Here is a 20,371-nt window from a genome sequence, read left to right as displayed (position 1 = left end):
TTTTTTGTTCTGATGATGCCTTACACCTGATCCCTTCGACACCTCGTGCAACCATTCTCATTATCCTTTTCCAAATGAGTCTGCCACCACTGATAGAAATTCCTGTCCCAGCTAAACAAAATTAATAGGAATCACTAATAATTTTGTTTGTTCTCATATTTGCTTTTTCCACATATCGTATATACGCGTGTATAAGCTGACCTTTTCAGCCCATTTTTAATGCAGTTTTGTCATAAAATTAAGTGCCTCGGCTGATATTTGGGCTGTATATACTCAGGTATATACGGTAAGTGAGCTCATACAGCGTCTGTCCTTTGTGATGACTAATTTTGTTTACAGGGATGGTTTCAAGGTCCATCTATGTTGTAAAATGTATCAGGACTTCATTCTTCTTTATGGAAAATATTCCAGTGTACATATAGACCACATTTACTTATCCATTCATCTCCTGATGCTCTTTTGGCTGTTATTTATCTTTTGGCTATCAAGAGTAGGGTTGCAGTAAACACGGGTGTATAATTTAACATTTTTTAATACTTAAAAAGGAGGACTCCAGGAACTGATCACAATGATCTACTTATAACCCCCTCCCAGGGGGACAGACAACAGATAAACCCAGTGATTTTAAGCTGTGTCTTTGAAATAATGGGTATCTATTTTGGGTAACTGGAGCAAGGCCTCCTACCCAAGCTTCCACACTCTCTATTCTGAGAGGGGACGGAGCCATTGGTGCTTAAAGAGCGGTGACTGAGCTGTTCCTTCTCCTGGAACAGTCACCTGAAGGCCCCTGTGGACTTCCGGACCTATTTCAGCTCCTCTACTGCCCGCTGGTCACATGGCTGGAAACAGCAGCTACTGTAGTTTTGTATCATTTGTGGAGCACACATATTCCTAAGGGGTGTTCTGGATGCTCGATGGGCTCTCCTCCCCATCATGCCCAGGAAGGAGCATGAGGCTCAGACCCAGAGTGCCAGCCAGGCCTGTCTCTCAGCACTAGTGTGCTCTGGCGGAGTAATCTTGGCGAGCCACTCATCTGTTTAAGCCTCAGAGTTCTTCTTGGTCAAAAAGGGACAATAAGATCCATGCCACGCATTTATTGCCAGGGTTGAATTGAAAGAACATGTGTAACACAGCAACCACACAGGCACAAAGTAGGCATTCTCTGTTTCTCCTCCCAATAGAGTCTCTTAAAACCTATTTTCTGAGAAGCACTTGAACTTGACAGATAAAAGTACAGATTAAAAACACTCGCTGAGAGGGTGTCTGGGGCAGTTGCAGACCTTTCCAACACTCTGATTAAGAGTATGAACACCTTAAATGCTGTCCTTGAGGAAATTCAAATATCCTAGTCGGAGGCTGAGAGGCTCTTTTAAATGGAAGCCCAGCAATTGAGAGCATTCACAATGTGGAAGAGTTACAGGCATCATCCACGGTGGTGAAGAACCTGCCTCCCTCAGGGCAAAGCTCTCTGAGGGGGACATCGTGGCCCTTAGGCTCTCTCGCTGTGTAACCTTGGCAATTTGGGTAATTTTGCCACACCTCAGTTTCTTCACCTGTATGTTTGGGCTCATCGTCACCCTGTCTGCTGTGTGCTCATGAAAGGAGATGGTGTGTTGGGGCTGCCTGGCGCAGGGCAGCACAGAGCGCACACTCAGGAAGTGGTCGCCACTGCCCTGCGCGAGAACTTGATGGCCTGAAATGATTTGTAGCCTTCTGGTCCGTGTCTCTGAAAATGACCACTTTCCATTTGCTTGTTGTATTGTAAGAAGGGTTCAAGATACCAAGTGCTACTTCCCAAACTATTCAGACAGCTTTCCGATTCTAACTGCAGCTTGATTTAATTGGGATGACATCGCCAGAAGAAACCTTGAAAATGGTTTGATCCCTCCATTTTACAGATGAGGAAACCGGGAGAAAGCTATGACTCACCAAAGCCACATTTCATGACTTGAAACAAGCAAACGCTAACAACGCCTGAGATTGAGCCCAGATTCTCCTGACTCCTCGTCTAGGGTCCTGACGTGGGCTGTGCTGGCCCGTCCCCATTCTATCTTCAACTTCTCATCAACGTGTGACTTTTATTCATAGAGCCCCACAATCATAGTGCACACAGTCCCCTCTGGTGTGAGTCTTTCTCATTGTACCAGGAGGGTTAGACACCAGAGGGCTGTGTATTTACAATCTACACAACAGAAATCTTCACCTGTTTACCGTTCAATAAGATACAACATTTATGGTATTCATCGGTTGCAGTGTTATTTTGAAATTATGCATTTGAACAATGCCGCCATGTCAGGTTATTTTATTTACTACCAAAGAGAGCCTGTGACCCCAGAGAGAGAAGCTATAATACTGAGAAAGCAGAATTCATGTTCATTTCAATTCAGCACATAACTTGTCCATGCCACCCCACCCCCTTTTCTAGGCTAAGTGCCCAGAATGCAAAAATGGAAAGACGCAGCCACCCGAAAAAGCCAAAAAGGTTTGGTCCACTTATATTGCTCACAGTCTGGGCAGAATGAGAACATGAAATTAAATGCCGGAACACTGCCAAGGAGGAATGACTAAAACTCTCTGTGTGAGCAAGGACAGGGAGGTGACATAAGGACAAGACAGAGGAAGTGCCATTCAAACTGGACGCTGAGGAACAAATGGGGGGTTGGTCTGGTGGACAAGGGGAAGAAGACAACCTTAGCCAGAGGGCATAACTTGTGCCTAGACTCAGAGGCACAAAGCAGCACGATGTTCAGAGACCTGCGGTTCTGTGCTATTGGAGTGAATGCTGTGTGAGGGCCGGGAAGATTCCTGTGGGATGGATGGACTTTGAAGGGGTCAGGGAGACATTTATGGAAAGGACACGACTTAACCATTGACCCATGAGATCAATTGGCCTGTACTCTTCTTTTTTTTTAGTCATTTTATTAGGGGCTCATACAATTCTTATCACAATCCACACATATATCAATTGTGTAAAGCACATTTTTACATTCATCGCCCTCATCATTCTCAAAACATTTGCTTCCCACTTAAGCCCCTGGCATCAACTCCTCATTTCCCCCCCTCCCCCCGCGCCCCCCCCCCTCATGAACCCTTGATAATTTATAAATTAATATTTTGTCATATCTTGCACTGTCCAACGTCTCCCTTCATTCACAAACACAGGGAATCCAGGGCATATAATCCCTTCAGGACCAGTGGTGAGAGTGGCAAAACCGGGAGGGTGGGTTGGAAAGGGGGAACCGATTACAAGGATCTACATATAACCTCCTCCCTGGGGGACAGACAACAGAAAAGTCGGCCTGGACTCTTATGATAGGCTTGAAGACCACTGTAGCATGGTAGGGAGAACCACAGGAGTAGAAATTAACTAATAGAAAAGGCTATAACAGTACAGAGAGGCTGCAGGACAGGACCTTGGACACACCGTGTCTAAGGAGTGCCAGTGGGAGAGGATTCAGGGCAGCAGAAGTGAAGTAATGACTTCTGGTTTTAGAAACATCTAAATCTGCACTAGGACTTCAGGTGCAACAGGCCAGTGGTCGTGCCCATGATGTAGCCAGAAACTGATGCCCCGCAGTAAGTTTTATGGGGAACAAATGCACCAAGGCCAGGAGACCGAGGGCTTGACGAGTTCTGGAAATTGCGGCATTTTGGGGACTCTGCACAAGCTTTCATTTTGATGTACAGTTCCAGGTCAAAATATACCGCTCTGTTTATCAATCTGGACGTGGGGCCTTTCCCCAGGACTTTGTGACCCCCTGTGATAGGACATTCTGGGAGCCTGGTGACTCTACGAGTTTCTAATGTTGGAGGGTTGGGTCCAGTGGCTGGTGGCTGGGGAGGCCTAAGAGTAGTAACGAAGCCCTAAGTGCTGAGTGTGCAATTGGGAGGACTCCCTTGTCTTTACCCTGTTGTAGAGGTTTTCAATTATTAGAAACATAGACTTACCAAGGGGTATGATCTTGAAAAGCATTTTGTCCAAGTCCCTCTTTGGTAGATGGGGAAGCTAAGACCCAGAGAGATGAAGTGACTTGAGTCATTAGGGGGATTCAACACGGTAGACTGGGAAGCTCACACACTGGCCTCGGGGTCAGGAGACCTTGTTCTCTGCCTGCCCACCGCTTTTCATTCTCCCCCTCAGAGAAGCAGCGATGATAACCCCTGAGAGACCCACACCACACGTGAGCTGGCATACCTGATCCAACAGTGCATTATTACAACTTGATAAGAAAGAAGGTCAAGGTGCTTTGAGAATGCGTTGTCAGAGATGTGGGGAAGATGCTACTAGGCTGTGAAGGATATCGTAGGCCTATGAAGGGCCTTGTCTTTTATAGTGAGTCATTGAAGGATTTTAAGTAAGCAAGGATGATAACATCATTTTTTTCAAGATTAAAAAAAAACATATTCTCACTATTGTATAAAGAATGAGTCCACAGACCGAAGTATTTTCAGATAAAGGTTATTGGAGATTACTTTCAAAATAATCCATCCTAGGAAGAGGGTGGCAGATGCTGCAAAACTGCTCATGTGTCAGTAATGGTCAAAGCTGGCCGAGGGGTGTGTTAGGGTTCATTTGACTATCCTCTGTACTTTTGCATGTTTAAAATGATCCAGAATAGAAAGTGGACAATAAGCAATGGGTACCTCACATCAGTTCAAGGTGTGTGTGTAAATATTTCTAGCCAGTATAGAAAAAAGTGAACTTACTTCCCATGAATAAGGCAAGCTGGTTTAGCAATAGAAATAGACAGAAAAATGAAATGGTGTGTGCCACATATAGGTGCCCAGTGGATCCCTGTTACATTTTTTTCCTGGGCTGGGAACCTGTGTCACCCTAATTGTTTTTATACTATCCATAAAGGGATCACTGGTTTCAGCACATTCATTACTTTAGCTTCTCAGAACAGTCTCTGTGCCTTCAAAAAAAAATACCTCTCAGCCCCCAAGTCAGTACCTACGTGTACCCCGAGGAAGCATTTTTAACAAATCAGCCCTACCTCGAGCTGCAGACCTTGTACCTGCTTTCTACCTGGCTGGGTCTGCTCTTTCCCACAGTGCCCTCTGTGTCCTTCTGAGCACCATCTCATCATGGTGGGCCTCTACTGCCACCTGAGAATCCATGATGATGTGTCTTGGAATATGACGAGGTCAGGACGGTTCCTGGAATTTTGCGTCTACTGGATACTCTTCCCCCCACCTCCTCTTTTCAAAAGAAAAAAAAAGCTCCCATGATTCTCTCTTACCTTTTTAGATTAAGGGTATTGTTACTATCCCCTCTCTGGGGAAACTGTTGGGTACCCATTTGCAGAACACACCGTGGCATCCTGGATCTTAAAGTCCTCAGAGCCTTATTTAATGTCATGCTGTGAGGGAGCCCCTTGATTTCAGGGTCGGGGGTGCCCTTGTCCAGCATGTCACAGGGAGCGAACAGCGGAACAGGACTGACACCAGCATCTTCTGACTCCTGATCTAAGAGTACTGTCCTAAGGTGGCTCTTCCCATCACCCCCTGTGCCACACCCCAGATGGCGGCTGTTTGAGTTCTTCGTGTGCAGATGCATATGCATTTCACAGACTTAGAGGACAAAAGATCTGTGAGAACGCCCACCGCAAGGCACGGAAGCCGTCCGGGAAGAAGGTGGTTGAGGCCAAAAAAAAAGCTAAATGATTAACCAGTGATCCTTTTGACTGAAAATACTCCTGGTCTTTGTGAGTGGGTGGGTGGGTGGGTGGGTTGGGGTGGTGCCAGGAGTTGACTAATTTTCCTGCTTACCCTTTTGTCTTCTCATTTCATATCTCTCCAAATGTGGACGCGATGTGTTCACAAGTGCCTCCTTTGGAAGGAAAACAGCCTCCCACCCTTAGAATAGAGGACAAAAACTCACCCCCTGCATAGAAGTTAGCACCGAGACAGATGAAGAGATGCACATTTGGGGGGGGGGCTGGACGGGTGGGGGGCGGGGTGGAATAGAGGCTCTTCAGATCACTGGCCTGAAAGGTGATTCTTTGCTGCGGCTCTTTCATTTGGCTTGAGAAGGAGCCACGCGTTGCCCACTGTGTGCCCCAGTTTTGTAAACTGGCACAAACTGCTCCTCAAAGGTGATCATCGGGAGATGAAAGGAAGTGCCTAGTTCGCTGAAAGCGCCGGGCTGCCAGAGCCTGATGATCACCTAGCTCCAGACGAGGTGATGGTTAGAAAACTCAGCTCGGTTCCGTAGCCTGGAGGGAGACTTGACAGTACATTTGGTTTGTGCGTCTTGGCGGAAGGCCGCGTGCATCCACAGAGCTGGGGACGGGATGCCTTCTCTCCGAGGTGAGGTAACTCCCCCCCTGCTAAACCCGAGCCTGTGAGAACAACGCACCTGGCTCCTGCTGACTCAGGTGCAGTCAACACCCCTTTCTCAGGTGGCTGGGTCACAGGAGGGCTGGAGGGAAGCTGGTGCCCTCTGCCTGGCCGCCTGTCGGTTCTGGGGGCATTGTAAACTTGGCATCAGAGGGTGATGAGAAGGCGCTTTTGTTACTGAGCTTTATAGAAATTAACGCGTGTGGGTGTATCTGTCATCGGCCCGATCAGGTTTTACCCTCCCTGCATTATCTGCCGGAGTCCTGCTTACCTCTGTGCCCACAGGGATCCTCCTTAATTCTGGACTCCTCTCGGCGGTGAGTGTGTCCCACGTCTGTCAGCAGGCACTCGGCTGAAACCAAAGAGAGCAGCCTGAATTTTGGCCTCTCTTCTATGTGGCCGCCAGGTGATCACTAGTAGGAGGCTGAGGAAGAAGAGGAACAACCGGAGCGTGATGATTATTCAAGCCTTGTTGGGATGGGGTTGGGGAGTGCGGGCACAGTTATCCAAAGACCCTCTCACAAGAGAGCTGATTACTCACGACCTAACTGGGAGCCTTTTGGCCGGGACCGGAGTTCCCATCGGAGAAAGTGGAGCCGCTCCATCTTGCTGAAGCTTAGTGTGGGTGTAACACCTTTCAGAAATGAAGCCTTTGCTCACGGAGAGCCAGGCCAGCCAGAGGTGGCGGAAACCGAAAACCACACCAGCATATCGATCTTCCCAGAGATTTCACGTGCGATATTTACTTACTTACTTATTACCATCTAGCTTGTATTAAACTGAATGTTCCTTCCCCCTCACTAGTTTCTACATTTCTGACCAGGAGAGAGCCAAACGTTTTATTTGTGGCTATAGTCTGAAGGATAATTCCCCCCTGCCCCCCAACCCCCTCGCTTTTTAGTGGAATATTTATGTCACTTGCTTTTGTAATCTCCATAGCTCAGCCAGACGAGAAAGATGCCGGAGGTCTTGTCGTGTGGCCGTGGAAACACCCGTGCGCAGGCTCGCTATGGAGAGCTTTATGTTTGAAATAGGAAAGACTGGTATGAAAAGAAGCAATGCACTTTGTTTTCTTTGTCCTTTCCAGTGTCGAAGATCTAATGCTTATATAGCCAAACCCAAACCCCACTCACTGGCCTCCAGTCAACGCCGACAGGACAGGGTGGAACTGCCCCGAGTAGAAGGCCCCTTCTTTCTTCCAAGGGGCTGCCAGTGATTTCAAACTACTAACCTTATGGCCAGCAGCCCGATGCGTAGCCACTACACCCTCAGGGCTCCTTCACTGACACTAGCAGGCTGTTAAAGGGGCTTAGACAACAAAGAAAGGCAGAACGGAGGGCCTGGTTCAGAAGGCGTCAGTAAAGGCTGTTGTAGAATGCTGCTTGGGAGACTGCTTTCTCTCTCTCTTCGTTCCGGGCTGCGCCGTGGGGGAGTCACACACAGTACTTGTTCCTGGAGAGCACTGAAACCCACTGTCAGAGCTGCTGAAGACTGATTTGCCAGGAATACAATGTGACACCTCCTCCTCACGTATCCACTGTCTCCTTCTCTGACATTTCAGATCTACGACAATAGTAAAAAAAATCAATTAAACTCTTTTGTACATTTAACAGCATAGATCTAGCAGTAAGCTGTACAGCAAGAGTAACACTGACTGGTGTCAGCCTGGCTATGCCATTATTCTCAATGGGGTTTCAGTGACGGAATAATATCATGTGGCTTTTTTGTAACAATGAGGTAGGTCATCTTCCATTATAGGATCTGATGCAGTCGTCTTTAATTTTCATGTAAAAACGTGGTCTTTGGAATCTAACCCTATGGGTACGTGAGGAGTCGGTAGATTGGTTAACACTGTTGGCACATTACTTTTTTTTTTTTTAAGCCAACATTGTCGTGTGACTTGAATAACGCTACGGAGATGGTTTGGGATTCAGAGAAAGCAATCATGATGATCTTAACACAGAACAGCTGGGCACTGCAAGCATCAACACAAGTATTGCACGTGTGCCCCGGAGAAGCAGCTGGATTCCAGTCACAGGCCGGAAGATACTGAGACCGGCTGCCAGCGATGTCAGCTGGGTTCCTTCCCTCTGTCGCACAGGGCACTCACTGTACCGCGTTCCATTCTGAGGAAATACATTTACCGTCAGACATCTCAGAATGTCCTAGTGTAGGTCAATGAAAGCCTATCCGTTAAGACCCCAGCCATTGGCATTTTCAAGCTATTCACATACCCACTGCATAGACAGTTAGCACAGAGATCATCGTAAGCAAACTCTGTCTCATTTTATTCTCTATAGAAGTAAGTCCTCTTTAGACGCCAGGAACATGCACCTTCTCCACCTGGGTACCTCAGTGGGGTATAGTCATCTTCAGAACGTCAGCTCCCCGACTCCACAATGTTAGTGATGAACCCAACATAGTGTGCAAGATGGCAGGCTCTTCGTGATTGGCAGAGACCTTGGAAGACCTTGTTCTCCTGCCAGCAGCACAGGGAGCTCCACTGCCACGCTTGACAGCCCTTCAGGCCCCGCTTCAAGCATTTCCGTAAGAGAGTCATGCTGCTTGGCTTTCTGTGTTCAACTTTTTTTGTTTCAATTTCCTTATACCGTACTTCTATGAGCTTCCACTCCCTGAAAGTATTCTTCTAGTTAGAACTACCTAATCTCCCTTCAAAGGACTGTTGGCACCGTGGGGTCAGCTTGGGACTGCTAACCCCTAAGGTTGGCAATGCAAACAGCCAGCCTCTCTCCGAGGGAAAGCGATGAGGCTGTCCGCTCCTGTGAGGATTGACACCCTCAGAAACCCCGTCTCGGGTCGGTGGGAGTTGGACGCAATCGGAAGACACTGGGTGGGGAATCCTTTTTCACAGGAGTCCTGGATGCAGGGGGTTAAGCGCTCAGCTTCTCACTGAGAAGTTGGAAGTTGGAAGCCTCCGTTCCACACGAGAAAGATGTGGCCATCTGCCGCCAGAAAGATCCGCGTCTTAGAAACGCTCTGGGAGGTTCTGCTGTGTCCCGTAGGGTCAGAATCAACTTGATGGCAGAGGACGGCTGGAGTGTGTGTGTGTGTGTGTGTGTGTGTGTGTGTGTGTGTGTGTATCACTCTTCTGTCTGAAAGCTCCTCCAGCATTTGAAAATATTAACAGTGCCCTCCTCGCTTTTCTCCTCCAACCTGAAGGCCCCCTTATTGGAAGTAAATCCAGGTCCCCTCAGGTTCTTTCCAGACCTGTTCCTTTGTTCTCCCTGCTGTCGGGGCATTTCCTGACCCCTAGAGATCTGGTGGGCCTGTGGGATAACTGCTGGGCCACTCACCTCAAGGCCGGTGGGTAAAAACCCCCAGCCGCCCTGTGGGAGAAAGATGAGGCCGTCTGATCCCATGATGATGGAGAGTCAGAGACCCTGTCTGGGGTTGGAATGGACTCAGTGGCAGTGGGATTTCTCCCTCCAGGGATTCATAAAAATGATTGTCACCTGAGGGACCACAGGAATTACAGCAGCCAAGCAACACTCAAAGTGCTAACATAGCTCGTCCAGGTGAAGCCCTGCCCGAGCTCATGCCAGGAATCCTCCTGACCCATCAGCCCCTGCATTGTCCAAGTTGTTATTTAATCCAGAATTCAAGTGCCACTGGTTGCCTCAAGCAGAGGTTTCATCTACTGTCTGAAAGCAAAGACTTGTAGTGTCAGGCAGGCCAAGGTTCAGACCTGTAACATGGGAGACCAAGGATCAGGGGTGTTGTGAGGACTGTAAAGAAAGAACTTGAAATACAGACATACGTCAGTGCCTGGTGCAAGATTGTAGAACAGGCCCATAGAGTCGTGATGGCTGCCATTTATTAAGGCATAAACTCACTTTGACAAAAAATGGTACCTTTCTATTCCCTGCTCCTGCAGCCACCCACCCACCCCAACCAGTTTAGACTCGCATGTGCTGGGAGGGTGGCTGGACGCCTCACTGTCTGGAGTGTGCGGGCGACCGGCTGCTGCTCTGCCCCGTAAATTCCATCCGGGTGCAGTGGGAAGCAGCTGGAGCAATTCCTTCCCTGGGCTCGGAGCAAACCTCCCAGCGCCCTGTATTGAGACGCGTCCATGCGCCTGGGCTGTGAAAGATGGAACCAGTCCTGCCCGCGCTGCTTGTCGCACATTCTTCATCACAGCCGCCTTCACCTGCTGCACAAGAGACTTTAACAGGAGTGCAAAGGCTTCCAGGGTTTCCTTTCACGAAAGTAAAGGCTATGGTATAAGAACCAAACGCACCTCGTACCTACAGATTCTCAGAGACTCATAACCCAGGACGGCACCATTTGTATAACCATCTCTCCTCCGATTACAGTTTGTTTCTCCCGAGCCAGGAACTCCATGGGGTGCCCCCCACCCTCCCATCCCCTAGCGCTGCGACTCCCCGGGGATTGCTGTTGGCCTTCTTCTGGGTTCACGCTTCCCCTGTGTAAAAATGGCTTACCTGTTCCTTAGAATCAACACCTGGAGGAAAATCTTGCTAGACTAATTGCTTTCTTCATATAATGAGTCTTCTTTGTATAAAATCAGATTTTGAAAAAGGAAAGAAAACACTTTTAGCCATTGCCTACATTTTAATGAGTTCTGAGGTACATGCGGATCCTGTTACTGCAAGTCTTGTGTTACCAAGGGCCACTTTCAACGCTGCCCCCTGGCACACAGCCAACCCTCCCCCCTCCCCGTGGCAGAACCCCAGATGTGCCTGCCTCCCAGCTAATAGTGAAACCGCTGTGTTGCGGGCACCTTCCTGTGCTCCCTGTCTCCCTTCTATTGCGAATGCAGACACAGCTGCATAGGAAAACCTGTTCGTCACATACTTGCTCTCAAATTGCCTTAGAAAAGATTCACTGTCAGGAAAAACTGTCCTTTTCCACAGACTTCCACTTCTCGGCCTGCAAGTGACAGCATCATTTTTTGTGTCCCCACTTGTCCTGGCTGCCATGTGGAGCAAGAAGGAGAGAGGGAGGAGCCTGGGGGTCTAGAGACCGTGCCCCTTTTGATCCACGCCCCTACCTATAAGTGGTTTCACCAAATACCTCTCTGCTTCTCCTCCAATCAGTTTTGGCTCTTGCTCACCCCATGGGTGTCAGAGGAGAAGGGTGCCCTCCAGGGATTTTGAAGGTGGGTTTCCAGCAGTCTCTCTTCAGTCCTTTTCTGCAAGATGGCTCAGGCTGCACTGGGACCGTGAGCATTCACTGTGTGCACCACCGGGGGACTCCTGGTGGGTGTCAATGCTCTCAGATACGTCTGAGGGCGTCCAGGCACCTTGCATAGATGATGTCTACTGTACAGATGGGGAACGTGAGGCCCTCTGAGGTTAAGAAGAAATCTCTCCAAAGGCACACAGTCCTTTGGTGGCAGAGGTGGAATACAAACTGTCACACCGAGGGAGTGAGCCTCTGTGCCATTTGTCTTTCTTGGCTTGCAGGAAGCCTCCGGGACATTCTTGTAAGATCCTGGCCTAAATCCTTCCATTCACTCTAGAGCTGTCCTCAGGAAGACTCACTCACCACCATCAAATCAATTCTAACTCACAGTGACCCAATAAGACAGGGTAGACCTGCCCTTGTATGACTCTTTCCTGAAATAGAGAGCCTCATCTTTCTCCCTCGGAGTGCCTGGTGCTTTCAAACTGCTGACCTTGCAGTTGCAGCAACTCGGAACCATTATACCACCAGGGCTCTTCGGCCTCAGGAAGGAGCATGGTTAATCGTTAGCCCCGCTAGTTATACCTTCTCTGTCACCTAGGCAGGATGTGAGGGGTCTTATTCTTAAAGCCGGGGCCAGGTTGCTGCTTTCTTCAGTCTCCTCCAAGTCAGCTGAGGGAAGGGAGGTGAGACGGGTCCATTCATTCCTGACCTGGCTTCTCCTCCTTGCCCTTCTTGCCAGTTAGCTCGAGACTTACATTTGCAGTGGCATTCGATTTTCCAGCCCGCCCTCACTGCCTCTTCGCAGCTTATAAAGTGCTTTTATTGCCCTAGGAAGCCTCCTGCTTCCTTTGGGGAAATGTGTCCACAATCTTCCCCGAAGTCATTTTATTTTCTTCCCTGGCTGACATGTACCTTTGGACCACAGCGGGGAGAAGGTCAGTTGAGGTGAGGCCAGCTTTCAGTCTGACTTCAGACCGATGAAATGGATTGCTCTTCACCACAGGCTGTTAACGTATTTGACTTTTGAGCTCCCCGAGGCACATCAGCAAATGGAAGTTTTCTGAAAAAGGACTGCCATTTTTGTTTCCACAGGCCGGGACTGGGTGGTCAGGGAGAGTGCTTGGCTCAGTGTCAGACAGCAAGTCCTTCCTGCATGCAAACCTCCACCAGTGTGCACGGTCACTGGGACAGGTGGGAAATGCCGACTTACTTCCCTGTCTCTGGATCTTTGGAGGGAGGCAGTCAAAGAAGGGCCACCCGCCACCTGCTGCTCCCTCAGCACCGCACTGGATCTTCCGTCCTCTTCTTGGGATGCTTCCTCTGGTTTCTGTTTTTAACGCGAGACCTCCCCCGGGGTGTCATGCTCTCCCACTGCCGCCATGTTGGCCTTTGTTTTCACTGTCTACTCAGGAGCCAAAGTAATGCATAAAGCCAGCCAGATAGGACAGGTGGTTGGCTGAAGATGGAAGGCCCTGTCCGAACAGGGCCACCACTGCTCAACACGAGGCCATTTTTATCAAGAGGAAGTCCAGGCCCGGTGTTCCAGATGGTCCACTGGAAAACTAGACTTGTATGTGATCTCACCTGGTTTTTAAATATCTGGCGGGTAAGTAAAAGATGTTCCAGTCCTCTCAGTTCTACGAAGATTTTCAGGGAAATTCATGAATACTCTTTTCATTCCATTTTTGCATGGATTTTGAAATCCCCTCCTATACTTTCTCACTGCAGTCTTGCCTGCGGTCAGCTTAAACTTTTACCCAAATGTTGGTCTGTGTTCAGTCTCTAACCTTAGTGCATACTCCAGATGTACACAGCTAATTGTCTCCATGTGGGTGCCCACACACCAAATGCAAAGGCGAACTGGTCCATCTCCCCGACCCTGACACCCTGACGCACCATAAGCTCTCAAGATGTGTTGTTTGTTTGTTACTTTGTTTCCCTGAAGAAATCCTGCTACTGCTGCCTATAGTAACTACCGCCACTCTGACTGCCACGAGTCCACAGAAGAACCTGCTGCTCCTCTTTGGTTCTCTGTCCATTACCCAGCGTCTCACTCTACCAGACAGCCAGGGGGACCCTGTGACCTTGGCCTCTCTCCTCACTTCTTGATCCTAGCTCCAGGCTGTTGCTCTAGTGTGTTAATCCTGCTTTTACAAGACCTCTAGGACTCACTTCTAAGTTTCTTGTTTTTTTCTTACGAACTAAAAAGCATTCTCGTTTCTGAACTTGTGGCTTCTCAGCTGTCTCAGCCTCATCACCGTTTACCCCACCACCAATTTCTTACTTCTCTGTTTGGGATTTATTTCACACGGACTTAAATCATCTCCCTTGTGTCCCAGGGAAGCTGTAGTCCCTCCCCTCTTCATATGTTTGTGATGAATCCCACCGGCTACCCCCAAAGTTCCCCGAGCATCCCTGCATGCCAGCATTCTAGGTGATGTTAGGCCTATGCATGCAGCTATGTATTTGTCCATGCTGTCGTCTGAAGTCTGATTGGTTCCTTCTTTCATGCCTCTCTGAGTTCTCATCGTCTTCCATGAAGCCGTCCCCAGAGCCCCTAGTGCTGTGGTAGCCATGTGTGAGCGTGTGCGCATACCCACAAGCTGCCTCCCCAGGCCCTCACCTCCCTGAACATTGAGTCTATGTCTCTTGCCATTGGATCCAGCTTTGAATTGTGTCTCCCTTCCAGAAGGTCAGCTTCCACATTGGGGGCATGTCTTATCATCTGTGCATCGCCACACTGCCTTGCACACAGCAAATACCCTGTAGACCTTTGTCAATTGAAGTGCATTGAAGTTGGTTTGGGGTTCCCACCCCCTAACGAAGCATGGTTGCATCATCTAAAGGTGTCAGACAAAGCCAGGTAAAAGTCAGCACAAAACTGCACCCATCGTTCCACAAGCTCTTTCTCAGAGCCCCTAGAGCAAGTGTCGAGCTAAGGAAGTGGATGTTCTGCCCATCCTCAGGTGTTAGAGAAAGAGCAGTGTGATTTGGTCTGCTTTTTCTCGGGCACTGGCTTTTCCAGAGTGCCCCGTGGAAGCAGGGATACAGTGCCAAGGCCTAGGAAGAATGGGCAAAGTCTCTCAGACACCAGGGCTTCCGCCACCCTGGCAGAAGCCAGGTACCTGTGTACCTGGGTACCTGTGTACCTGGGTACCTGTGCCCAGGAGAACAAGTTGTCCCCACACATTCACAGGCTGTCCTCTGCTGGCATCATTGGCAGGCCTGGAGGGTTCCGACAAGACAGACAGGCCTGTTCTGCAGTTCTTGTAAAGTGCGTGGTGTGTGTGTGTGTGTGTGTGTGTGTGTGTGTGTGTGTGTGTGTGTGTCTCCGGGTGGTGGTATTAGCTCTTAGAAGAGAAACTGATAACCATCAGTGATCACATCTCATTGGCCTTTCGAAGGAGGGCGCCTCCTCCTCCTCTGAGGTAGGTGATTCTCCCTTCCGTTCTGGGTTGCACAGGCTCACCCAGGGAGCGATCAAGCCGCAGAACTCTCCGTTCTTCAATACCTAGTCGATTTGGAAGGCCCGCGTGTGTTTCCCGGACCTGCACTGAGCACTTTCGGGCCGAAGGTGTAACTTTTCTGACTGCACCTGACAGCTCTGATTTCCGCTTTCATCTCTGGGTCCTACATGCAATGCCGCCTGCGGGTGCCTTTTAACTCCTTGTCCCTGGAAGCCAGAAGCCTGCTAACTCTATCGGTGTCTTCATTTTTTATTAGCCCTTTGAAGTGTGTTCCCCCCACCCCCAATCCCTGTTTCAGCATTTTATGACCGATCTCCTTTCAAACTGGCTTAGCAAGTGTGAAGCCCCCTTCCTCCACATTATCATTTTCACTTGCAGCAACATTAGTGAGTTTACAGCTTTGGACACCTGGCCCGGCAGAGGTGGCCTCCTCCAAACATCCCTTCTCACGTCTGCTTGCTCCACAAGATTCTCTTCTTATTGATTCTCTATGAAGTCAGCTCCGGGGCAATTTCTTTTAACCTAGCCTTCTCTTGAGAGAAAAAGGCTTGTTGCGCTAAGTAGCCTTGGTCTGCTTTGAAATAGCTTCGTTTAGATAAAAAGCAACAGCCAAATGTTTTATTCAAGCGACTTCTCTTCTGAAATTGAACATCGAGTTCCTTGCGTGGTTTTGCAGTAGAGAATCCCATCCTGACCAGGACACAAGTAGAGGACCCTGTGCCAGCCCTCGTTCCAGGAGCCCTGGTGGCACAGTGGCCAGGCTGTCTAACTCCCATAGAGTGACAGCCTCAGAAACCCACAGGGACACTTCTACCCTATCCTGCAGGGTTGCCGTGAGTCTGAATCGTGTCAATGGCAGTGAATTTTTTTTTTTTTTGGGGGGGGGGTTCCAGTCCTGTTCAAGGAGCCCTGCTGGTACCTAGGTTAAAGCATTAACCAAACAGTCACCGTTCAGCCCCACTAGCCACGCCTTCGGGGGACAGAGGTGGCGTGTGCTTCGGTAAAGGTGTGCGACCTGGGAAGCCCAGGGCGCAGTTCGACTCCATCCTCACGGGTTAGCTAAAGACTCGGCGCCATAGACTGAATGGCGGTGGATTTGGTTTTTATATTTGTGGTTTGTGTATTCAGACTTTATTCAGACAGCGATCAAAATCTCTCTACTGGCCACTTCGTGAAACTGGAGTTAGGTCGAAACTCTTTATGGGAGCTCAGCCCCTTGGCGGTTTCCAAATCAACATCCAGACCGAGGATGTATGGATACACATTGCTTCAGCCTGTGCCCGTGCTTGTTAAGGGGTCACTCTGTGAAACGACAGATTCGTAGTCATGAAATCTATTTCAAAATGGGAGCAAGCATATCGAAGAGGAACATTTTCACCCAGAATGTGATGCCTTTGTTGGGTAAAGAAAGGTGGCGTGGCCGGCTTTGTTTTTCCTAGAGCCAGGGGAGAGGGGGGAGGGAGGTGGTTAGAAAAGGGGGTGAAAAAGAACTTTTCAGTTTGCTCAGTGTTTTACTGTTTATGCTTCTTTACACAGATTTTTAAAAATAAAAAAGCCCCACTCTTTTCTCTCGGGTCTTGTTAGAGAGTGGGAACCGTGGCTGGCTGGTCGGGCCTCGCAGAACAACCCCACAGCTGTTCCCCAAAGTAGCCCCATTCATAAGGTGCCTGCGGTCTGTGCCTGCAGGGTTAGAGAAGGCAGAAGATTTCATAAAGAGCTGCTTTTCCTGAAAGAGGAAAGAAAAATACGTGGTGTTGATGGAAAAGAGAACTGGACCCTTTCAGCTTCTCTTAGTGGCCATGTCTGAAATGGAAATGAACACGGCCATAAATACACACCAGCATCGACACCTTTAGGGATGATTCAGACCCACCGTGCTTCCATGACGGAAATGCCAGCCAGTGATGCAAGAGCAGCTGGCGAAGCGCCCGCAGGCCCCTGAGCCCTGCTGTCTGTGACATCCTTGTGAGTGAGTGACATTCACGTTTGCTCCTGTTCTCTCTCTCTTTCTCTCATTCTCTCCCTCCTCTCAGTTCATGACCAAGAACCCCACCATGCGCTTGGGCAGCCTGACTCAGGGAGGGGAGCCTGCCATCTTGAGACACCCTTTCTTTAAGGAAATCGACTGGGCCCAGCTGAACCATCGTCAGTTAGAACCACCCTTCAGACCCCGAATCGTAAGTGTCCCACACCCGTGACCGTCAAGCCGACATTCTTGGCAAAGTTCCTCTGGGCACCCAGTGGTCAGACCAGCAGCTCAGCCTGGAGCTTGACAGGGCCGTAGTCTCACTCGCGATGGCCTGGCCTGCTAGCCTGGGAGGCCCCTGCTCACCGTGTGGCTTGGCGACCTGTCCTGGAGTTGTCACCCTCCCGAGGGCTGGACCCATCGCACGTTAACCGCTGTGATCATGCTCGGCTTCTGAGGATCCTGAAACGTCCCGTTTCTCCCAATGAGTTTGACTAACTGGCAAACAAAACAAAACAAACATGCCAGTCAGGGTGCGCTTTGTGCCTCTCCGAAGCCGCCAAGAAAATTGAAGGGGTGTGAAATATTACCCATTTCACGAGACCCTGGCCCCTCGCCTGAACCCAAGTCCACACTGGCCCCATTAGCACACCCCTCTGAGCAAGTCAAGCCTGCTCCCTCCGCAGGACCGCTGCTGCACTGCGGCCGGCCGGGTGCGTGTGGTCCAGCTCACAGTCTGGAACCTAAGCTCGTGATCCCCTGCGGTCACGTGGCCCACAATGGGAAGGTAGACGGGCTGGGATTGAGTGACAGGGAGAGCTCTGAGGAGGGGTGGCACAGAGGCGGAGGGAGAAGGACCATCGGCCCTCGCAAGAGGAGAGGCAGTCTGACACCGACCAGAATGATCCCTCCAGCCTTAGTTTATAGAGATAGGAAATGCACGACTCCTCCGAACATAACGAGTGATCAGTTGGCACCAAGCTGACTCCAGCCACGGCCACGCCCAACGTGTCAAGAGTAGACCGTGGCTCCGTGGGCAGTTTTGGGGGGAAGAGATCATCAGTCTTCTTTCCAAAGTGCCTCTGGGTAGACTACCTCTAATATTCCATTCATGACCAAGTGTGTGCCATTGGTACATCCTGGGACAGCTAGCTCACTGTGGACCAGCTTGCTAAACGGATGCACACTCGGTCTCCAGAGGCAATGCCACCTCCTTGAATGGCATCCCCGGAAGTCCCTCTTGGTGTGGGCACGCTTAGCTTTCAGAGGTCAGAGCCTTCATTGTGCACTACACTGGTGTCCCAGCAGGTCATAATGACCGGTGAGAAAAATGAGAGACAATTGTCCCCTAAGCTCAGCGGGTCTTAGAATTGCTCAGAGAAAATCTCTTTGAGTAAACAATGAGTAGAACGTATGTGAATTTGCTCAATCTCTAGTGAGAAATATGAGCTCAGGGCCTCTCCATCGGGGCATTTGAGAAGTGGAGCCTTGCTAAAAGGAACTGAAGAGTAAGGGGCCCAACTGGTTCAGGGGCCTAATTTGTCACCCTCCCAGCCTGCTCAGCAAGATTTTCCTGGGATTAGTGAATTGGTAGTTACCAAATGCCATAATAATACACAATGCAATGGACTTGCTACAAAGGATGTTTAATCATCATTATCATGGCTGTTGATGCTGCGGCTGCTGGGGAGCTACAGGGCACTTCTCTGAAGTCTTTGGAATGGGCTGGAAAGCTAAGTCTCAAGGGCGTAACCTTTGACCTTTGTCTCCTTTTTTGGCAGAAATCCCGAGAAGACGTCAGCAATTTCGACCCTGACTTCATAAAGGAAGAGCCCGTTTTAACCCCGATCGATGAGGGGCATCTTCCTATGATTAACCAGGATGAGTTTAGAAACTTTTCCTATGTGTCTCCAGAATTGCAACCATAGCCTTGGAAAGAAGAGAGATAGGAGGAGCCTCCAAGCGGAATCCAGACTTTCCAGGCGTTTCCTTGCGGGAACTCCCCAGCATCTGCCTCAGAACAAGTCCCCTACCTTCACGGAGCAGCTGGGGACTCTGCAAAGGCAGAGCTTTACGAGAGCACCTGTTTCAAGTCCTGAGGGAGCCGTCCACTAGTTGACATTGAAGTGGACTTCAGGGGCCTTGCTCAACCTGTGTATTTCCAGTGGCTCGTTTGGGACATGGGAAAGTAACAAGAGCCAGAAGGAGAAAAAGCATGAAGAATAAACTTAAATATGGAAAATTCTGAGCCAAACAACAGAATACATCAAATTTAGCGGGTTGGGGGAGGGGCGGAGGGAAATGACCTGAGGGGAGGAAAAAAATAAAACAATTCTGAGCCAAACAGGCTGTTTTATCTCAAGAGGGAAATCAAGACTTTGTATCGGCCACTCTGCGCTCTTCTGAGGGCCAGCCAGACTCCAAGACTGACCATCTGCCTCTCGAAAGAGTCTCGACATCTAAATGCCAGCGAGGAATTTAAAGCTAGTTTGAAAGGAATAAATGGCTTTCCAGATAGAATCATTTGCTCTGAAGAAACAGAACCATGGCATGAGTAAAACTCACAAAGCCCAAATTTTTTTAAAAATGCTGAAGAACCAAGACTACTGCGATTGCTCATCTTTTCCTTCAATAAATGGGTATTTATTGGGTGCCGGTGAGAAGGCTCTGGAGCGCCAACCGAGTAAGCCATAGATTTGCGTTAATGGAGCTTCATTCTAGAGCCCATTAATTTACCTGGATATTGTTTGCATTCTGTGAAATGCCTTTCCACATTGCATACATGTTACTACTTTATGTGCACATAACTCCCTTTCACAGAAGAAAAGTGACCTCCCGCGAAGCTGCCTTCCGCCGTCGACAGGCAGCGCCAGGTGCTTGCTGCCGGCTGGCCTCAGACCGTCTCATGGGATGATGTGCTGACACTGCTCCGGATGCAGAGTGAGGCATCCCCGCCCATCACTCGTACCGTGGTGTCACGTCAGCACTGTATTTAAATTATGTGAGAAATGATGTGGGTTTGGCACAAACTTTACTCATTAGAATTGGATGTTGGAACACGTGTATATGTATCAAAGAAGGAGCTTACAATATGTAACTGTATATGTAGTTGGAAAATGTTATCTGGCTGGAAATAAATAAGTTTTTTTAATTAAGCAAAAGCCATTTTTTGGGTGGGGCGGGGGAGTGTCTTGAAGGATTCATGGCATGCCTCACTAAGAGAGCTGATTTCTAATCAAAATTAAAGCTTGGAACAAAATGGATTGACCGCTTAGAGCGACTTCCAGGAAGGGGAAGGTTGACACAGTCTTCTACATATCCCTGAAACTGCCTCTCTCTCTGACCAGAGCAAAACTCTCAGTGTGTAGACGTAAGAAATGTTCATTTCTTGCTCATATAAAGTCTAATGCAAGTTTGATGGCCCTCG

The 20,371-nt window shown here is 49.2% G+C and overlaps 1 protein-coding gene across 1 annotated transcript in view; it reads left to right on the top strand.

Annotated features, from left to right (window-relative positions):
- The window catches only part of PRKCH (protein kinase C eta), a 259,663-nt gene extending 239,568 nt beyond the window's left edge, over positions 1-20,095 (top strand). The window contains exons 13-14 of the mRNA XM_004698636.2: positions 17,012-17,155; positions 18,726-20,095. Coding sequence (XP_004698693.1) covers positions 17,012-17,155; positions 18,726-18,872 — 291 coding nt within the window. The 3' untranslated portion in view covers positions 18,873-20,095. The remainder of the gene's footprint in view (positions 1-17,011; positions 17,156-18,725) is intronic.
- The last annotated feature ends 276 nt before the right edge of the window (positions 20,096-20,371 follow it).

This window comes from Echinops telfairi, unplaced genomic scaffold (assembly GCF_000313985.2).
Source record: "Echinops telfairi isolate 266 unplaced genomic scaffold, ASM31398v2 ScPeMD7_18;HRSCAF=68, whole genome shotgun sequence".
Classification (NCBI taxonomy): Eukaryota; Metazoa; Chordata; class Mammalia; order Afrosoricida; family Tenrecidae; genus Echinops; species Echinops telfairi.
The sequence above is the reverse complement of the archived record's forward strand: the minus strand, read 5'-3'. Positions and strand labels throughout refer to the sequence as shown.